The sequence below is a fragment of the Siniperca chuatsi genome, linkage group LG1 (assembly GCF_020085105.1).
Source record: "Siniperca chuatsi isolate FFG_IHB_CAS linkage group LG1, ASM2008510v1, whole genome shotgun sequence".
Classification (NCBI taxonomy): domain Eukaryota; kingdom Metazoa; phylum Chordata; class Actinopteri; order Centrarchiformes; family Sinipercidae; genus Siniperca; species Siniperca chuatsi.
This window is the reverse complement of record NC_058042.1, coordinates 21,098,978-21,115,959: the sequence shown is the minus strand read 5'-3', so window position 1 is coordinate 21,115,959 and position 16,982 is coordinate 21,098,978. Positions and strand designations below refer to the sequence as shown.

General features: G+C 39.0%; 2 protein-coding genes and 1 long non-coding RNA gene across 5 annotated transcripts in view; 1 reads left to right on the top strand and 2 right to left on the bottom strand.

Moving 5' to 3' along the window:
- Nucleotides 1-3,522: 3,522 nt before the first annotated feature.
- hkdc1 (hexokinase domain containing 1) lies at nt 3,523-14,548 on the bottom strand. Of its 2 annotated transcripts, none has more exons than XM_044195851.1 (21): nt 14,310-14,548; nt 12,515-12,677; nt 12,200-12,357; nt 11,822-11,944; nt 11,626-11,721; nt 10,884-10,983; nt 9,712-9,895; nt 9,444-9,599; nt 9,128-9,361; nt 8,661-8,802; nt 8,381-8,537; nt 8,109-8,257; nt 7,733-7,852; nt 7,406-7,501; nt 6,875-6,974; nt 6,387-6,499; nt 6,113-6,276; nt 5,615-5,770; nt 5,301-5,388; nt 4,283-4,428; nt 3,523-4,097 (listed from the first exon to the last, which is right to left on the bottom strand). In XM_044195851.1, the coding sequence occupies exons 1-21, from the start codon at nt 14,370-14,372 to the stop codon at nt 3,962-3,964; spliced, it is 2,844 nt and encodes a 947-aa protein (XP_044051786.1). In that variant the 5' UTR covers nt 14,373-14,548; the 3' UTR covers nt 3,523-3,961. The 2 variants fall into 2 exon arrangements, with proteins under 2 accessions (XP_044051786.1, XP_044051777.1); XM_044195842.1 differs by having other exon boundaries at nt 6,113-6,279; nt 14,310-14,547.
- LOC122876092 overlaps nt 12,689-16,982 on the top strand; it is a 16,785-nt gene continuing 12,491 nt past the window's right edge. Inside the window, exon 1 of the long non-coding RNA XR_006378007.1 lies at nt 12,689-13,387. This is a non-coding gene — a long non-coding RNA (uncharacterized LOC122876092). The remainder of the gene's footprint in view (nt 13,388-16,982) is intronic.
- supv3l1 (SUV3-like helicase) overlaps nt 15,608-16,982 on the bottom strand; it is a 10,198-nt gene continuing 8,823 nt past the window's right edge. For both annotated transcript variants that reach the window (XM_044195889.1, XM_044195898.1), the window contains exon 16: nt 15,608-16,940. In XM_044195889.1, coding sequence (XP_044051824.1) covers nt 16,517-16,940 — 424 coding nt within the window. In that variant the 3' untranslated portion in view covers nt 15,608-16,516. The remainder of the gene's footprint in view (nt 16,941-16,982) is intronic.

The window sequence follows — 16,982 nt, the reverse complement described above, 5'->3', positions numbered from 1 at the left end:
CACAGTATTTTAATGTTGTGATTGTTTTGTTGTCATTGTACCCATTTGCCTCTACTACTTGTGATTTCTTCCTTCCCAAGAGTGCCATTCGACATCCTCCCTGCCAACCTGTCTGGACTTGTATTAATGTGTGCAGTGAGCAGCAGTGAGAGTCTTACTGCTTACACAAAAATACAAACTGCCTTGGCTGCACTGAAAGTAGGTCTACTGAGAACTGAAAATAAATTAATGTAACATCATGTCATCTACATTTGGTCACTTATACACAGTAAATTAGAAAAACATCACCTCTCAAGATTAATCACCCATTGCTGGTTTTCCTGTCAAGTCCTCTTCCTGTTTTAACAATGCAAAGGGAACATTTTGGTCATTAGAGTCCATGAAGTCTGCTCTTAATCCTGTGATTGGTACATTTGTGCTACATAGCTCTCTCTTAGTCAAAGTATTCATTATATTAGTCCTAGTGAGTGGCCTTGTATTTGTCTATACACCATTTGCATATTATTTACTGTCAAATACCATCAAGATCAGAACTTTATCCAGCGATATGTCACGTCAAACTTATCACCTTGGTAAACCCATGACCCCCTGGTTTCCTGTGATGAGCTCAAAATGCTGAAAAAACTTAGAACTACAAAAGGTTTTAAAGATTTCAAGTTCTGCAAGTGCGAGAAAGAGCAAAAAAGGTGTGGAAATCAGAATGTCTGCTGTGAGAAAGTCTGTTCAATCTGCAGCTCTAGATAGATCTTTCTATCTTTACTTTGCTTAATTTTTGGGCTATAAAGTAAGAATTAGCCAAATGTTAGCATGTCTCTCACTATAAAGATCACAGGAAACTGACCACATTGTTAACTGTGCTCGCTGAACAAGCCAGCAAGCCAGCTAAATTGATACTATAGATCAATATATACAAAATATCATTAGCCACCCTGCTCCTGTTGCAGGCTGAGACATAAGACAGTTAACCACTAGCACAACGCACTACATAGAAAACTAGCTGCCAACAAGTATGATGGATCTTTGCAACTTGACGTTACATGACAACATACAGTATTTTCAAGCTCTATAATTTAAATTTACCTACATGCTTGTGCTTTGCCTCCTTCATCATTTCATCATCCATTTTCAGAATATTATTGCAGCCTTTTTCTACAGACTCATGTTTCCATATCTCATTCCTCACCCCTCCAGCAACAACAGTATGACAACTAATCCCACATCTTTACCACTGAACCAGCAGTTGCACTATTACAGATAATCCAATCTCAGCAGTGTTATCTCCTCCAGATTATTATTCTACTATTAAATTACCTTCATTGATAAAGTTTTCCCATGATCTAGCGGAGCCAGCATCCAACTGTTGTCACCACAATGATGTTTTGAGACATTGTGGTGTCTCATTTTTCCACTGTCCACTCCATACAGAGGTTCAAATCCCGGCTTCAAGCTTCGATTCATTTTATCTTTGGAAACAATTAATGAGTGTCAAATAAAAATGAAAGCCTGTGCTCCCTAAAAAAACTACTCTATGTTGAAAAAACAGCACAATCCTACCAGAAAAGGGTCAGAGCTCGTCCCTTTGTAGGTCCTGAAGAACCAGCGTCTGAACTCTGCTCATCTACTGGTGGCCATTTCTGTGTTTGTGTGTGCATGTGTGTGTGTCAAAGCTCTTATTGTTGGTTTACAGGGGAGACAAAGACACACACCCACATATTCACAGAGCCTTGAACACATGCACACACATACACAAAGAAAGTGAATGTATAATAAGACTCACACACCTTGCTCCCTGAGGAATGCCCATTCGAGCAGCCTCTGAAAGATGTGAGGGGCATTTGAGGTTATTCAAACTAAAATAAAAGCTAAAATAAAAAAAGTGATGTATAGTAAAGGTGTATAAAGTGTACAACAGAAAGGAGAAAGTTGATATAGGATGAAAGAATGAAAACAGATAGAAAGGGACATTAAAGGAAAAAGAGAACAAAGACAAAAGTGACAGAATGTGAGAGGAAAAGAAAGCATGCCAGCTTCAGTCACTTCACTGCTCTGTGCTGCAGGAGCTGCAGATTCAGCAGCCCAGCTGTGTTTGTGTGTGTTGCTGCATTGAAGCTGCAGAGTCAGTGCATGGTTTAACTGTGAAGCTACTAGGTCAATACTAGGACAGTGTGGGATTACCATGCTGTATGTGTGTGTGTGTGTGTGTGTGTGTGTGTGTGTGTCTGTGACGTAGCCCTCAGATGGTAGCATTCTAACATGTTAATCCCTGACAGTTAAGCTACTGTTTCACTCCTGTTAGCACACAGTCTTTCTCAATACATTTCCTTCCTCCGGTATTTAATCCTTTCAAATTTGTTTCCTTTCTTCTTTCTTACTTGATGCTTTGGTTTTGCTTTGCATTATTTTCTGTATTCCTTGCACTGTGCTGCTTTCTCCCTGCCTTCAACTTCAACACATCATGTAATTTGTCATGAATGGATTAGCATAAGTACACTGATCATTGCACTGCTCAATCCCTGTCCACTATTGTCAAATCAGTAGTTCGAGATTATAATGCAAGGTGTACACACAAACACTAATTGTAATTTTTACCTAAAATGATTAATAATAATAATAAGTCCTTAGACTGAAATTTTATCAACAATACTAAAATATTCCCTCTTCATTTCACTTGTTACATCAAATGTCTAAAACTTTCTGCCTGTACTGTTATTTCACCATGTACCAGACAGACAGATAAACGCACAGGCGAACGGCAAGGATCCAGCAAGACAGATAAAGCAGACAGGCAGAATGACCAAAATGGCACAGATGTACAGACAGATTGACAGACAGAGAGCAGAGAGACAGACAGGCGATCACAAGGACAGAAAGTCAGTCCAGAATGCCAGAACAGAGCGCTGGTTGTTTATATTGTTGGGAAATGTGGTCAGCAGCATTCCAATCCTCCTCCTGTCCTTCATCAATACTGAGATACTGCTGACTAACACACACACACCTTATCTTTGTCTCTCCTTGAATGGCGTAGGTTTGGTCTGTGCATTGGTAGGGACACAACATCAATTATTATTAATCAGAGAACTCCAATAAGAACATAGTACTAGCATAATATTTTTTAAATTTAATTCACTATCAAAATCAGCAGGGGGAGGCACGTAGAAACAGCTGTTTGCAGCTTGCAACTCCCTCTCTCTCTCTCAGCACTGTCAATTGTTCTGAAACAACAGCTAAGCACATCGGAATTATCTTATATGACTTCACTCGAAGATAATGCAAACGAGTTCGCTCAAATATTGGTAGAGACATGTCCCTGCCGTCCATATGCAAACTTACGCCCTTGCTCTCCTTTATACAACATACACTATATTTTCTAAATAGATTTATATTAAATATACAAAAAAAATATTTATGAAATTGTTGTGTAGGAATCATCTGATCAAAGAACTGAGGAACTTATTAATCAAATTACTGATACAAATTACTGCAGTGTAAAACTTCAAAAGAAAGACTTCAAACACAGTAGAATTAGCAGACACATTAATGAAAATAAGCTTTATTTATCATTTTTGTTTGGTCTCACATACAGTGCTAACCTTGAGCAGTTTGCAGGGTGTGATTTTTGATGTGTTTGTTCTTTTTCCCTGGTATCAAAGGCAGAGAGTCTAATCAGTGCATGGCTAACACTGGCATGTGAACATGCAGCTGTGGGTGTGACACTTTTCCCACGGCTGACTCAGGAACTGATTATAAAGGTTTTGGTTTAAAGCCCCCAAGTACCAAATATGACATTAAATATAATCTTTTTGCTATGCCAGTCATACATTTGTACTGAAATTTAGAAAGTGTGTAGCCCATCTCTTATACAGAACCAACATAAATTAAGGGCTTTTTAAGGGACAATAAGAAAAGTTTTCTCTAAGCAGAGAAGCAGCTTGACAAGCATGGCTTTTTCAGCCATGTGAAGTTACATCTCCTGCTTCTGTCTGGCCACAGCTGTGATGAGGGCGGCACCCTTCCCGCTGCCCTCCTCTGATGGCAGGAAGGTCACATTACACTGAGGAGCCAAAACTCTGGCAGTCTCTTGGAGGACTTTAGAGAAACTAGAAACAGCAGCAGAAGAATAAAAAAACTGTTTAGTTTTATAAAGTAATTTGAAGAAGCAAAACAGAGGGTAAAGGTCGCCCTTGAATCCAATCACCAACAAAACATTTAATTGAACTGAAACCTTTTAAAGTAGTTTTGCAATAGTTTCACACCACAACTACAACAAATAAAAATAACTCACTGTGGATGTAGTTTGTAGAGTGCCCCATCTACCCCTACAGTGATGTTTAGATGGTCCAGTCCTCGGTTCTCTCTGATCTTATCGACCAGGGCTGCCATTCCTGCCCCACACAGCTGAGCTGCACGACGTGACACAGCTCCACATACCTGCATAACAATGAAAACCATTATCGTCATTGCAACACTTAACAGACTGTTGGTGCCACAGTTTGCTGAGCCAAACAATATCATATCACTCCTCAACCAGTAGAAAAAAGGTTGCAACAGAGAACATGATTTTCTGGGCATTGTACTCTTAACCTCTCTCTGGCATTTGAGTCAAATTTAAGACAAGAAATAGGCCAGAGGGTTGCAGAATTATGGTATTTTACATCTAAATGCCTATTTTTAGCTGTTGTTGACAAGGTTTCAAACATTTTGAGTGGCATAGAGTCACATTATCATCTAAATGCTCCATGTAGTTTGCTAATAGGCTTTTATAATGGCAGATATTATTGACAGGCAAGAAAAGCACAGGTGTAACTAAAACATTAATGATGGCTGCATTGCATTTAGGTGTGCCAGTTCCAGGACCCTGAAGGCTGGCTCACTAGCATGGCTTAACGAGGAAAATTAATTGGAACAGAGTGATAATTGGGACTGCTGGTCCCATATATACTGTATGTATGTATGAATGTTAATCAATACAGAACTAAGTCTTGTAAATAAAATTGAACTTGACAGATGTAGTCTAGTCTGACTGTGGGAGACTACTAGAGTAGTAAAATAGATTAATCACTAATCATTAATGTCAAAATATCAAAGACAATTGCTTAAAGTGTCTATGTTTGTCCTGCACAGTTGTCATGTACTGTATAACAGAACACTAAATTTGACTGGAGTAGATTATGTCCTTAAAATTGCATTTTACTTCAAAAACACACTGGTCTAAAAGTTGGTTAAAAGTCTGAAACTGCACTGAAAACAGCTGTTTGTAACCAAACATGACTTAGTGCTGCTCATCATTTTCTATCTTCTACCTCTTTGACAATGATGCTGTCATCACAGGTGCTGTCGAGCCCCAGCTGTTGGAGAATAGATCTGACCTGCAGTAGAGCCAGGCGGTCACTAGGGGGAGACAACACAGTTACACACATTACAGTAAAATACAGCCACACATTTACAGTCATGTACTGTAATTATATATATATATATATATATATATATATATATATATATATATATATATATATATATATATATATATATATATATATTCTGTGGAATTGGAATTTATCTGAAAGAGACATGTATACATTTGCACATGCAGTCTCACACACACGGTCTGTCCTACCTCTCTATTTGTGACAGGTATTTGGTTTCAAATATTCCAGGTGTTTTTAAAGCTTCAGTGACGTGTCCTCTGAACAGCAAACCTCCTCTGGTTAAATCCAACAATACTTGACGGACAACTTCTCCTAAATACATCCCACTGGCCAGCTTTTCAAACCTGCACACTCACAAAGACACATATCATTTGTTAGATCCACTAAGACTGTGTAGCCACCTGATCAAGTTACGGGTTATAGAACAGGTCAACAGATCTGAAAACACACAGAATCACTGGGGCATGAGACACATACAATACATGTGCACACAAACACATGATTAACACAAACTTTAGAAAAGCATGTACAGGTGTGAAAATATACACAAACATGCAGAGACACAGTGACTGTGACCATAAGTGACTGTGTTGAAATCCTGAGACACACACATAATGTGTGTGTTTGATGACCAAGCAGGGAGCATCAAGAGGTCAACACACACACACACGGTGAGTGTTTCTAACCTTTGTTTTCCAGGGTTGATTGAGTTTTGGTTCACCTCAATGTCATAAGGTGTGATGATGTCATCCAGAGAGCCATCATCACCCAGCCCTCCCCACTCTGTGTTTATACACATCTTTTGTATCACGGCATCCCCCTCCTTTTTCTCTGCTTCAGTCCCATCACCCTGCTAGCAGCAGAAACAAATGAGATATCATCCAAAATTCATTTAAGTTGAAGTCACCACAGCTTACTGACAACGTAAACACTGTGAGCGTTTTATAAGACTTCTTCTACCTTATCCTCCTCTCCTTCAGGCGTCCCTTCTTTTCTGTCCGTTTTTCCTTTCTTTTGTTCAGTCTTCTTAATGTTCTTCAGTTCCTCCATGTAACAAACATTAGTGCCAGTTCCTGTGGAACAGAATCACATGATGGATTTCTGTGTTGTATAAAACATTATAATTACAATAAAGAAAGCATTCAAAATATGCTCTGCTTGTGTTTAGAGACAAAATCCAGTGTGCTTAGCAACAAGTTTGTGGAGAACAGTCACACCCAAACCACACACAGTCATGCATTATTATTACAGTATCTGTGAGGACCCTGATTGGTGAGTGCTTTTCCAAATTGTGAAATTAACCATCATAACTACAAGGCTGACTACAACCCTAAACATAATTCCAGCCTTAATTCGAATACAAGGCCTAAGCCTCAGAGAGCACACTAAATTAGTGACGACTAGCCAAAATGACATCAAAAAATGTAAACAGTCTAACGGTCACATACCAGCGATCAGTCCAATTTCACACTGAGGGTCTTCATAGGCACAGCTCATCATGGTCCCAACTGTGTCATTGACTACTGCTACTATATCCAAGTCAAACTCCTGTAGGTGCAAACATACATGTGCATACACAAACACAATACATAAATACATTTATACATGTTATTTATAGGTGCTACTGTATAGTACGATTATTGCAGGATATGTCCTCATAGGTACATACACATAGGCGTGTGGTTTTAACTGTGGTTATGTTAAAGCCGAGTTCTTAAGGACAAGTAATTAGTACATGACTCAACATCCAAGAAAATGTACTATAATGTAATGCACGCTACAGTATATAAGAATGTAACGAGAGTCTGGACTTCCATCAAATGGATATTGAGTCATTTGTTATCATAATTTACATTAATTTTTTACATTAGGCTTATTGTTCCTACTTGTACATAAGCAAATAGGTACAAATAGAGAAGATTGCAGCATTATTTTTTCACCTCACATGACAAAACCCAGGTCATAATTATAAAACTCACGTTGCGTCTTTGGATGGCCTCCCTCAGCATGCTAACAACATCATGTCCTTCACAGTCTGTGGCCTTGAAGCCTTTGGTCCAGCTCACCAATGTGCCCTACAGAACATACAAAGGTTGAAAAAGGTTACAAAATTGATGTTTCTCATTTTGGTGTCTGTTAACTACATTTTACTGTATATTTATCTTCTGAAAAGCAAAATTAATTTGATCATTGACTGATCATTGGTTAATATAACAATGAGAAAGAGTTTTCAGTGGTTGTAACAAACTGAACTAACATAACTGAACTCAAGCCCAAGACGTCCCCACTCTGATGTCCACACTTACCGTGTCAATAGCTGTCTGCTCGCAGGGGAAAGAGAAGGTGAAGCCTGCAGGAAGATGTGCTTTCTTCATCCCCATGTAGTCCAGGAAGTCACTAACACACTGCGCTATATGATCAAACAACTAGAGACAGACAAAAGAGAAATAAAAGTTTTTAATGAAAATTGTTCTTGACATTCACTGATGTTTGTCAAGAAAATGAATCTGACCTTCCACTTCTGACAGGCTTTTCTAGACAACATTGCATGTAATTTGCTTATTTGCTCCGTAATTAAAATACTTATTAACTCATCATCAATATTTCACTAAACTAAGTCCCACTACTACTGCTAATCTTTCTGTCTGTTTTATATAGTAACACTCCAACAAAATGTCCTACCTCTTCTCCAGTTCCCTGCATTATCTCCAGTGGTATGGTGTAGATCTTATGGTAAACTCGTGTGTTCTGTTGCAGACCTTTTTTAAAGTTCACCAGCAACGCTCTGAAGTTTGTTCCTCCCAGATCCAAGGCAAGGTATTTCCCATGCTCTGGAAAAACACAAAAAATGTGCTACTTTTGATCTGTTCTTAACAAAAGGTTACCTCTCGTAGAAGCTGGAAGAAATTATGACAATGAATTTGTTCATTGCCTGTTTCATTTTAGTTTCTGACCTGTGCCATCAGGTGTATTGTACACAAAGGAAGGCAGCATCTTGATTGCAGAGCGGCCTTTATTCTTCAGCCCTGCTTCCAGCCCCGCCCTCATCCTAGCCTTGACCAACTGGAGCTGCTCTTGGCTCAGTATGAAGGGAGACAGTGTCTCATCCACCTGGAATACACGTAAGCGATACTGTATAATATTAGATAGCATTAATGAGGATAAAATGTGTACACTTGAAGACTTGTACTACATACAGTACAGAAACACACAGCGCACACACAGCAACCTAACCTGTTGCCTCTGTGATGCCAGTCGTTGGGCGACTGCTGTCACCAAGGCAGCTCCTTTGCTGCTGCCGCTGTCTGAGAGGACAAATCTGACATGGCACTCAGGAAGCAACCGGCGCACTACTTTATGAAGACGTTTAGGATACCTGAAATGGAAGGAGTCTCTACCAGCTGCAACATCACCACTGTTATTTCCCAATGTAGAAGTCTGGCACAGTGAGGCAAGTTGATTTAACAAATAAGAATCCATAATTATATTTTAATTTAGATACCTACAAATGTATTTTAACAGTTCATAACAACGTGACCAGATGGAATCATAATTCAAGATATTATATCTCCAAATATGTTTTTAAGCCATGGCAGTGTGACAGTGAGCCAGCATGCATAATACCAGGACCTGAAGCAGCTAAATAATATATAATCATAATATAAATATGATTTTTCGTGAATATTTCCATAATAACCTACTGTGGGTGCGTCTTGTATACAGTTCCATCCACACCTACAGTGATCCTTAATGTCCTCAAATTCCGGTTTTGCTTAATTCGACTCAGGATGGCAGCCAGTCCTGCAGCCACCAGATTTGAGGACCTGAAGGACACTATGGTGCTGACGTGTTGAACAGCAACACAGTCGTCAGATGATGGGGTCAAATCAAGCTCCATGAGAATGTTTCTGGTGTTCTTCAGACCATTTTTGTACCTGAAATAGACAGACGTGTATGGTGTCACTTGTTTTTACACAGAAGGAGTGTGACACAGACTGACAACTTAAGGTCACTTACTGCTCCATGGCTGCTACATGTGCAGTGGTTATCTTCCCTTTAGTCCTCAGGGCAGTAGACACGTGTCCATCAAACAGCAGTCCAAGTTTAGCCATCTTTAATACAACCAGCCTCACTAACTCACCCAGATACATCCCACTGACCATCTTCTCAAAGCTACAATTACGAAGAAATTGTAAGAACACAGAAACAGAAAGGTTTAAAGTTGATACATGTTGTGCTATATCATGTCATATCATGACAGACAAGACAAAGTTGCTTTCCTCACATTTGTTTTCCAGGGTTGTTGGAGGCTGCGTCGACATCCCTGTCAAACTCAGTGATGTAATCATTCAGAGCCCCGTCATCTCCAAACGCTCCCCACTCAGTGTTCACACACATCCTGCCCTCGTCTCCCTCCACCAGGTCAACGTGACGTAGCTCCTCCATGTAGCATGCATTGGTGCCAGTACCTAAACACACAAACATACAGGAAATCCATGTGTTTATATTTATACTGTTAAAAGAAACTTGCACTGGTTACATTAATTTTCTATCATTAAATAATCACAAGAGAAAAGGTTTCAGTCGTAGTCATCTGGACACTGTTTTCAGAATCAAGACATGCATTGTGAAAATGGTCTGAGAACTCAGAAATTTAAGCTACTCTAAATTTCTGAGTTCTCAGACCATTTTCACAATTGAGAATGACTTCCGGATGGGAGCCGAAACGTCTTGATTCTGAAAACAGTGTCCAGATGACTACGACTGAAACCTTTTCTACGATAGAACACTCCTGGACTAATGAGGGACTACACCGTCATAATCAAAAGAGGTTAAACCTAAACTAACCTTAAAATGAAGTCCTAATCCTAACTAAAACTAACTATAATTTAACTATAATTTAACATGAACCCCGAATCCTATCCTTAAACTGGCAACTATCAACCTAGTTTGTGAAAATGTCACCACTCAAAAAAGTCAAACACATGGTAAAAAACCATGCACACAAAACACACACTTCCTCACACACAAATTTAAAACAGTGAACCACTAGAGGGAGCAGCAACCTTTTTCAAACAGTAATTGATTATTTCATTTTATGTTAATTTTACACTAAAAATAAATCCTCACTTTTATGAGGTTTAGGAAGGTCTCAGTTCAATTTTATTGTAATTTTTGAGTCTGCAGTCTGTTGTTTTGTTGGATTGCATTATATTGTCAGGTGTTCCTTTTTTGTCCACCCCGTGTAAAGTACATGTACAGAGCGCATAAGTGTGGAAGACAAAACTGACACAAAGATGAAGATGAAACATTCACAAACACACACGTCAAAGACACATTATTAGCTACAAAACAGCATCCCGGGTTAGTTTGCAGCTTCAGTTGTCTGCTGTCTCAAACAGGTGCAGTAACTTGTATGAATCTGATGATATATACTTTATATAAGAATGTACTCACCAATGATGAGTCCTATTTCACAGTACTGGTCATCAAAACCACAGGTCATCATGGTCGCTACAGTGTCGTTAACCATGGCTAACACCTCTACGTCCATACCCTGCAGAGTGAGTTACAGAGTGATACACCAGGCTATAAGGTAAGTAACATCAACTAGAGTACAGTTTGTACACTGATTGAAGTGTTTCAGAAGAAGTGCTGTCAGCACTAAGAGATGACAAGTGGGTAAGATGATCAGTGTGGGTGGTAGATAATTGCTAGTGTCTGTAATGTAATAAACCTTTGCATTTTTTTCAATCCCATAGTTTCACCTTATGTTACAGTTCCTATTTCTGTCTGTTTTGAGGTAACTACATGCATCACTTCTAGAAAAACATTAAAAAAACACACACACACACACACACACACACACACACACACACACTGGTTAAGACCATCAGACAAATTTCTAAAATGTAGATGCATACAAAATGTCATAAAGGACTGGTTCTCTGAGTTCAATCTATTCTTAGTACCATCTTATAGGATAATGTCAGCTAAGAGTAATACTCATTAGCTAGTGTGTTCGTCAGAATTACTGCAAGTTTCTTTAGACAAAAGCATCAGCTACATGTCTGGAATTAAAAAGTCATGTCTTAGTACCTTTACGGGCCTGTCTGATAAATGTAAAATAGTTTGTAGGTCATATACTGTACGTAAAGTAATAGTAGCTTATGTATACATGTGAATACAGGTGTCCTACCCCAGTTCTGTCAATAGCCTCTCTGAGGGCCTGGACCACATTTTTACCCTGAAGGCCACGAGCTCGGTAGTTCTTACTCCAGTTTAACAATAATCCCTGCAGAGAAAGAAAGAAAATATTAAGAAAATATACAGAGTAACATATACTGTAGGTGCAGGTCATGAAAACCAGATGGATGAATATAGAGTGTCATTACCTGATCCAAGGTGGACTGTTCACAGGGGAAAGAGAAAGTGAAGGCCAGAGGATGTTTCTTCTCCAAACTGATGTTCTTCTCATGCAGGAAGTCCTTTAGAGACTCTGACACATGGTCAAATAGCTACAGACAGAGAGTCAGACAGGGAGAGAAGAGAGGAGAGAAAGACAGTCAGGAAGAAGGTTGATAATCTGTTACCTTTTTAACCTCCTCTCTGTTGTTGCACCCACCTCAAACCCTCCTACTTCTGCCCGCATGCTTGTCCAAAACTCCTCAAATTCATGTAGCACCTACATGCCTTTTCTGTTCCCTCTAGACTTCCACGTTTGTCTGCTTTTCAATGTCCATATTTCCTTTTTCTCCTCCTCTCCTACATACCTCTGTTCCTCTCCCAATGAGTAGCTCCTTGGGTATCGGGTAGATCTTCTCCTCCATCTCCACTCCTCCCCTCCTAATCCCCATGCCCTCTCTCACTTTAACTTGGAGAACCTTAAACCTAGAGCCTCCAAGATCCAACGCCAGAAACTGTCCTTTCTCTGTAGGAGTGGAGAGAGACAAACATATATGATCTATTGTACTGTTTGTGTATAGCCTAGTATGTATTATGTACATATTATGTGTATTTATGTTTCTTCAGAATACTTTGACCAACACAACAGCCTAAAAAGTTTGAAAACCATTAATGTGAGTAACCTGATCCATCAGGAGTGGAGCGGACATGTGTCGGCAGCATCTTCAACGCTGCTGCGACGTTGCTTTCCGATGAAAGCCCCTTCTTCATGTCAGCCTGGAAACGAGCCGAGATGTCTCTAAGCTGGTCGTCATGGAGACGCATGGCGTACAGGAACCTGTCCACCTAAAAAAAATTTGAGGAGAGACACAGAAAACAGAGAGCAAACACGGAGGCAAAGATAAATGAGCCATATTGATTTATTCCCCACTGACTGGATTTAAATTCACATCTAAAGCAGTTTTAACTTCACAAGACAAAATAATAAAGTTAGAGAACATTTTTGGACAGGGTCACATGCACTTTCATCCATTCATTTTTGGATTTTCTGTATCTGGGTATAATGTCCACACTGAATAATCTATAATCAAATATATATGATTATAGATTCTGTAATGCTATTTTATACTGAATGTTTATGGCAAACATTTAAACTGCCACACAATTTGCAGCAGCATGTCCCAAACTCATATTTAGCACTTATATCAAAAACACTCAAACTATGAGTAAGTGTCAAACATGACTTGAATTAAAAGCCATTTTGTGGTAACAGAAACTTAATAAAGTGAGGCCAGTTTAATTATGGGACTCCATGAAGGCGAGAGATGGAAACAAGGAATTGTTGGGAAATAATACATATGAGTGCAGGAAAACCTGCTAATCTTCTATATAAATTAGTAGGAGGTAGAAAATGTATCAAAAAGCCTTCCCACGCTCAGTCCCACCCTACATACTAAACCATCACTGTGGTAACATGTTTAGGGGACAAGGTCCCTCTGGCCGTGCACCTGGCTGGGTGTCACTCTGTATTTGTGTGGGTGTGTGTGTGTGTGTGTGTGCACAGTCTTCCTTATGGGAGTGTCACTGCTTTGTCCCTGTGAGAGTGTGTGTTTATCCCACACTAACATAGCAGTAGTGACGCTGTCAGGGAAAGATGTAAATCATTGCTCAGGAAAAGACAAATGGTGACACAGTAACTAATGATTACAGCACCTTGATCATCTGATTACAGCAGTGGCTACTACCTTATCTCTTGGATTTAGTAAAGATAGTTGTGGGCACGCAAAAAAGGTCAAGTGGTTGATACAAATATCAGGATTTGTCTTTTTAAAAATCCTTTTACTATAAATCCTGTCAGAATGTCCCACAGTGAATGATGCAGCGCTACCTTAGAGCATCAAGAGAAGTACACATTTAATTTTTTTAAACAACAAAACTTCTAAAGTCTAATAAATCATTTTGTTGAACTTGCCATTATTTGCATATACAATGTTTTACAGTAATTGTGTCAGATAAAGCAAGGCCATACACTTTTAAGGTAATTGCTGTAGCATCCAATGTGAGCCAATTGGTGTTTTATACAAAAGCAGGACAACAGCTGTTTACAGTTCGCATGGGAATTTACCAAATGATGCATACTGTACACCGACTGGACAGAAGAGATAAAGTAGGCCATAATTAGAATGCATACTGATTCATCCAGTATAACTTTCACTAAAACAAAAGTAACAAATAGTTTTTTTTTATGAATGGAAAGATGAATCCACATGTTACCAGATTATATTATTTGGTTACATATTCCCTCAATTAGAAAAGTGTTCTCATTTCAGTTTGAATATATTACAGCAATCTTTGTCAATCTCATAATACCTCGTCTGTATCAGATAACATATTGAAACTAGTCTCTTTAATGCTGAGAATTACTGCTACTAGATAAAAAGTTGTGTGTATCATGTAACACTGTGGAGTAGCTCTTACCTTCTTTGTGGGATCCTCCTGGAGTTTGGAGAAGAAGAAGGAAACAAGATGAACAGCCAACATCTTGATGTACAACACACACCACTCTGCCAGTTGGTTTGTTAATGAGGTCCTCTGTCAGTGCACGATACAACTCCAGTGAAATGTTGATGAAAGAGGCATTCAGTGTGTACACATAATAAGAAACAGTCTGTTTCTTTTGTTCTCTCTTCTCCACTGAGTCCACTGAGCAGAGAACAACCTCAGCTCTAACTCAATGATTAACAACAAGCCAAACCCCTTTCTCCCATGATTCCCTCCAATCTTTCTGTCTTACTGCCAAACCCTGTCTTCACTTTAGTTTAATTTAGTGTCTCTGGTGAATTACACTTGATCTTTACTGAAGTTCCACACCAAAATATTAGCAATTCATTGATGAGTTACTCAGCTAAGGTCATGGAATGGAGGAATTAACATTTTTAGATTTTTTTAATGCATCGTCAATGACTTAGCTTGTCCCCATGACTATTGGTATCATTAAGTTAATGATGCCAAATTAAAACAAAACAAAAGAAGTAAAAACTGTACATGGTAGGAATGTCGAGGAGGTAGACAATCAAACAACTGAAGGAAGGAGGTAACAGTTTAACAAGCAGCAGCCCAACTATGGGCCAGTCATTACAAACTCATGCTGTGCAGCCAAACATTGTACAAACCCACAGAACATTATTTTACATTCTAGAGGAGATCCCAAAGTTTCCAATGATGTGAAATATATGAGGCTGAATTCTGGGGAAATGTGTATAAAATGGTGCACGAGACATGCTGAATATTTCCATTTGACGTAATGGTGCAGCCATTTGAACATCACACAGCTTCAATGAAAAGTTGGAACAAGCTAAAAAACAATATTTATACAACTGTGGAATTAGATGATTTTAATAACATTAAGGCTACTTAAAGGAAAACAAAAGCGCAAAAAAAGCAGTATGTTATGGGATTAAAGTATTTAATTCCAACTTGTGACTGATGTCCGTCCTCGCTGATGTGGTTCGTCTGTGTTTGGTATACAGTCTGTCATGACTTGAGATTGTTCCTCATAGTATATGTACTAATATTTCCTGTTTTGTAATGATTTAATTTCTTTGGAGCTCCTTGTTGCCTTATGTTCCACTGAAAAATCATGTGTGAAAGTTTTGATTGAATTATGCTAATTGCCATTTTAGTTAGTTTAGCCAGTTAGTTTTCCATCATGGATTTTGCATTATTTTGCTGGTGTGAGCTACATAATACAATATAAACATGAAATCAAGACATAGTTAAAACATAGTAGATTTTTAATTGACTAATGTAATCACCTTAAATAAACAAACAAACAAGAAAAAATATGGCATCTCATCTGTATATAGACACTAACAGGGCTGCACTCAATTCAGTTTATTCAAAATATTTACAGAAACTGCAATTCATTTCCCCTGTATCATACTCATGCTGTTCTGAGCTTTTACATTTGAGTATACTGAGCAGAATGAAAGCAAACTGATTCCAGACCTGTGTAACAGTCACACACACACAGTGCATTTTAAAATGTTTCCTGATCACAATGCTTCTAAAACAGCCTTTACTACGTTCTGTGACTCTCCACTGAAACATTGTGGTAAACAATGTTGCTTGTCCATTTGCAAGGTAGAATTATGGGCCAGTAGCTCAGGCAGGACAAGACATCGTCAACAATAACCCTCAGCAATGGGTCTATTTCTTGTAAGCCAAATCTAAGTGAGGTCAGTATACCGGTAGTTTGTTGTGGGGCTTACTTGACCATTTTAAATTAGTTTCCTAATTAGTTATTCTGTGAGATATTTTATGCTCCCACTGAATGGGTGAGTACAACTTTTAGAGCTGTAAAATCAATGAAAATGTAATGCAAATCAATGAAAATGTAATGCAAATCATGTGAAAACATTCAACGACCCAGTATTCTGGTGTAAATCTCAGTCCAGACCAAATGACCATAAACACTGCTTTTTTGTTCAAACTACATTTTGGTGTTTTTATTTTTATAGCTACAGCTAAAAGCTTTTTATGATCCCTCCAGGGCTGGAAACTGTGCATAGATGCCTTAAACTGCTTCAAATCACCGAATATAACCCAAGGCTTGTATCAGTTATTGATCTCCATGGGAACAGCATTGACCATGTACAATGACCAACATATGCTTGTTGTCCTCTTCATTTTTTTTTCTTTTTCCTTTTCCCTTTGTTGTTATTATTATTATTGGGAGGTTCTGTATCGAGTGTGCTCTGATTGGTGAATTCCTGCTTTTGATCTTTAGACCACTCCCTCTGCAGCTGCCGGAGCAAATCAGGAGTCAACAGCCCGTCTCTCACCAGGCGACTAGCCAGAGAGCTGTCCATCATCTCTCCTGAGCCTCTTTGTCCCCTTTGACCTTTGCTGCTGGTCAAATAATTACTGCTGGCAGTTCCACTATTACCACGCCTGCTGCCCTGTGTCTGTAGTGGATCAGTGATGGTTGGGTCAGTGGCTCTGATGAGACGGGTGATATTTCGGACGCCCTGTTGGATGATGTCATCAAGTTCCCGCTGGATTTCTCGAACGAAAGCCGTGTCTGGAAACATGTCCATGAAACGGTAGCTACAGAGACGGACAGAGAGATCAACAGCAACATTAGTAGGC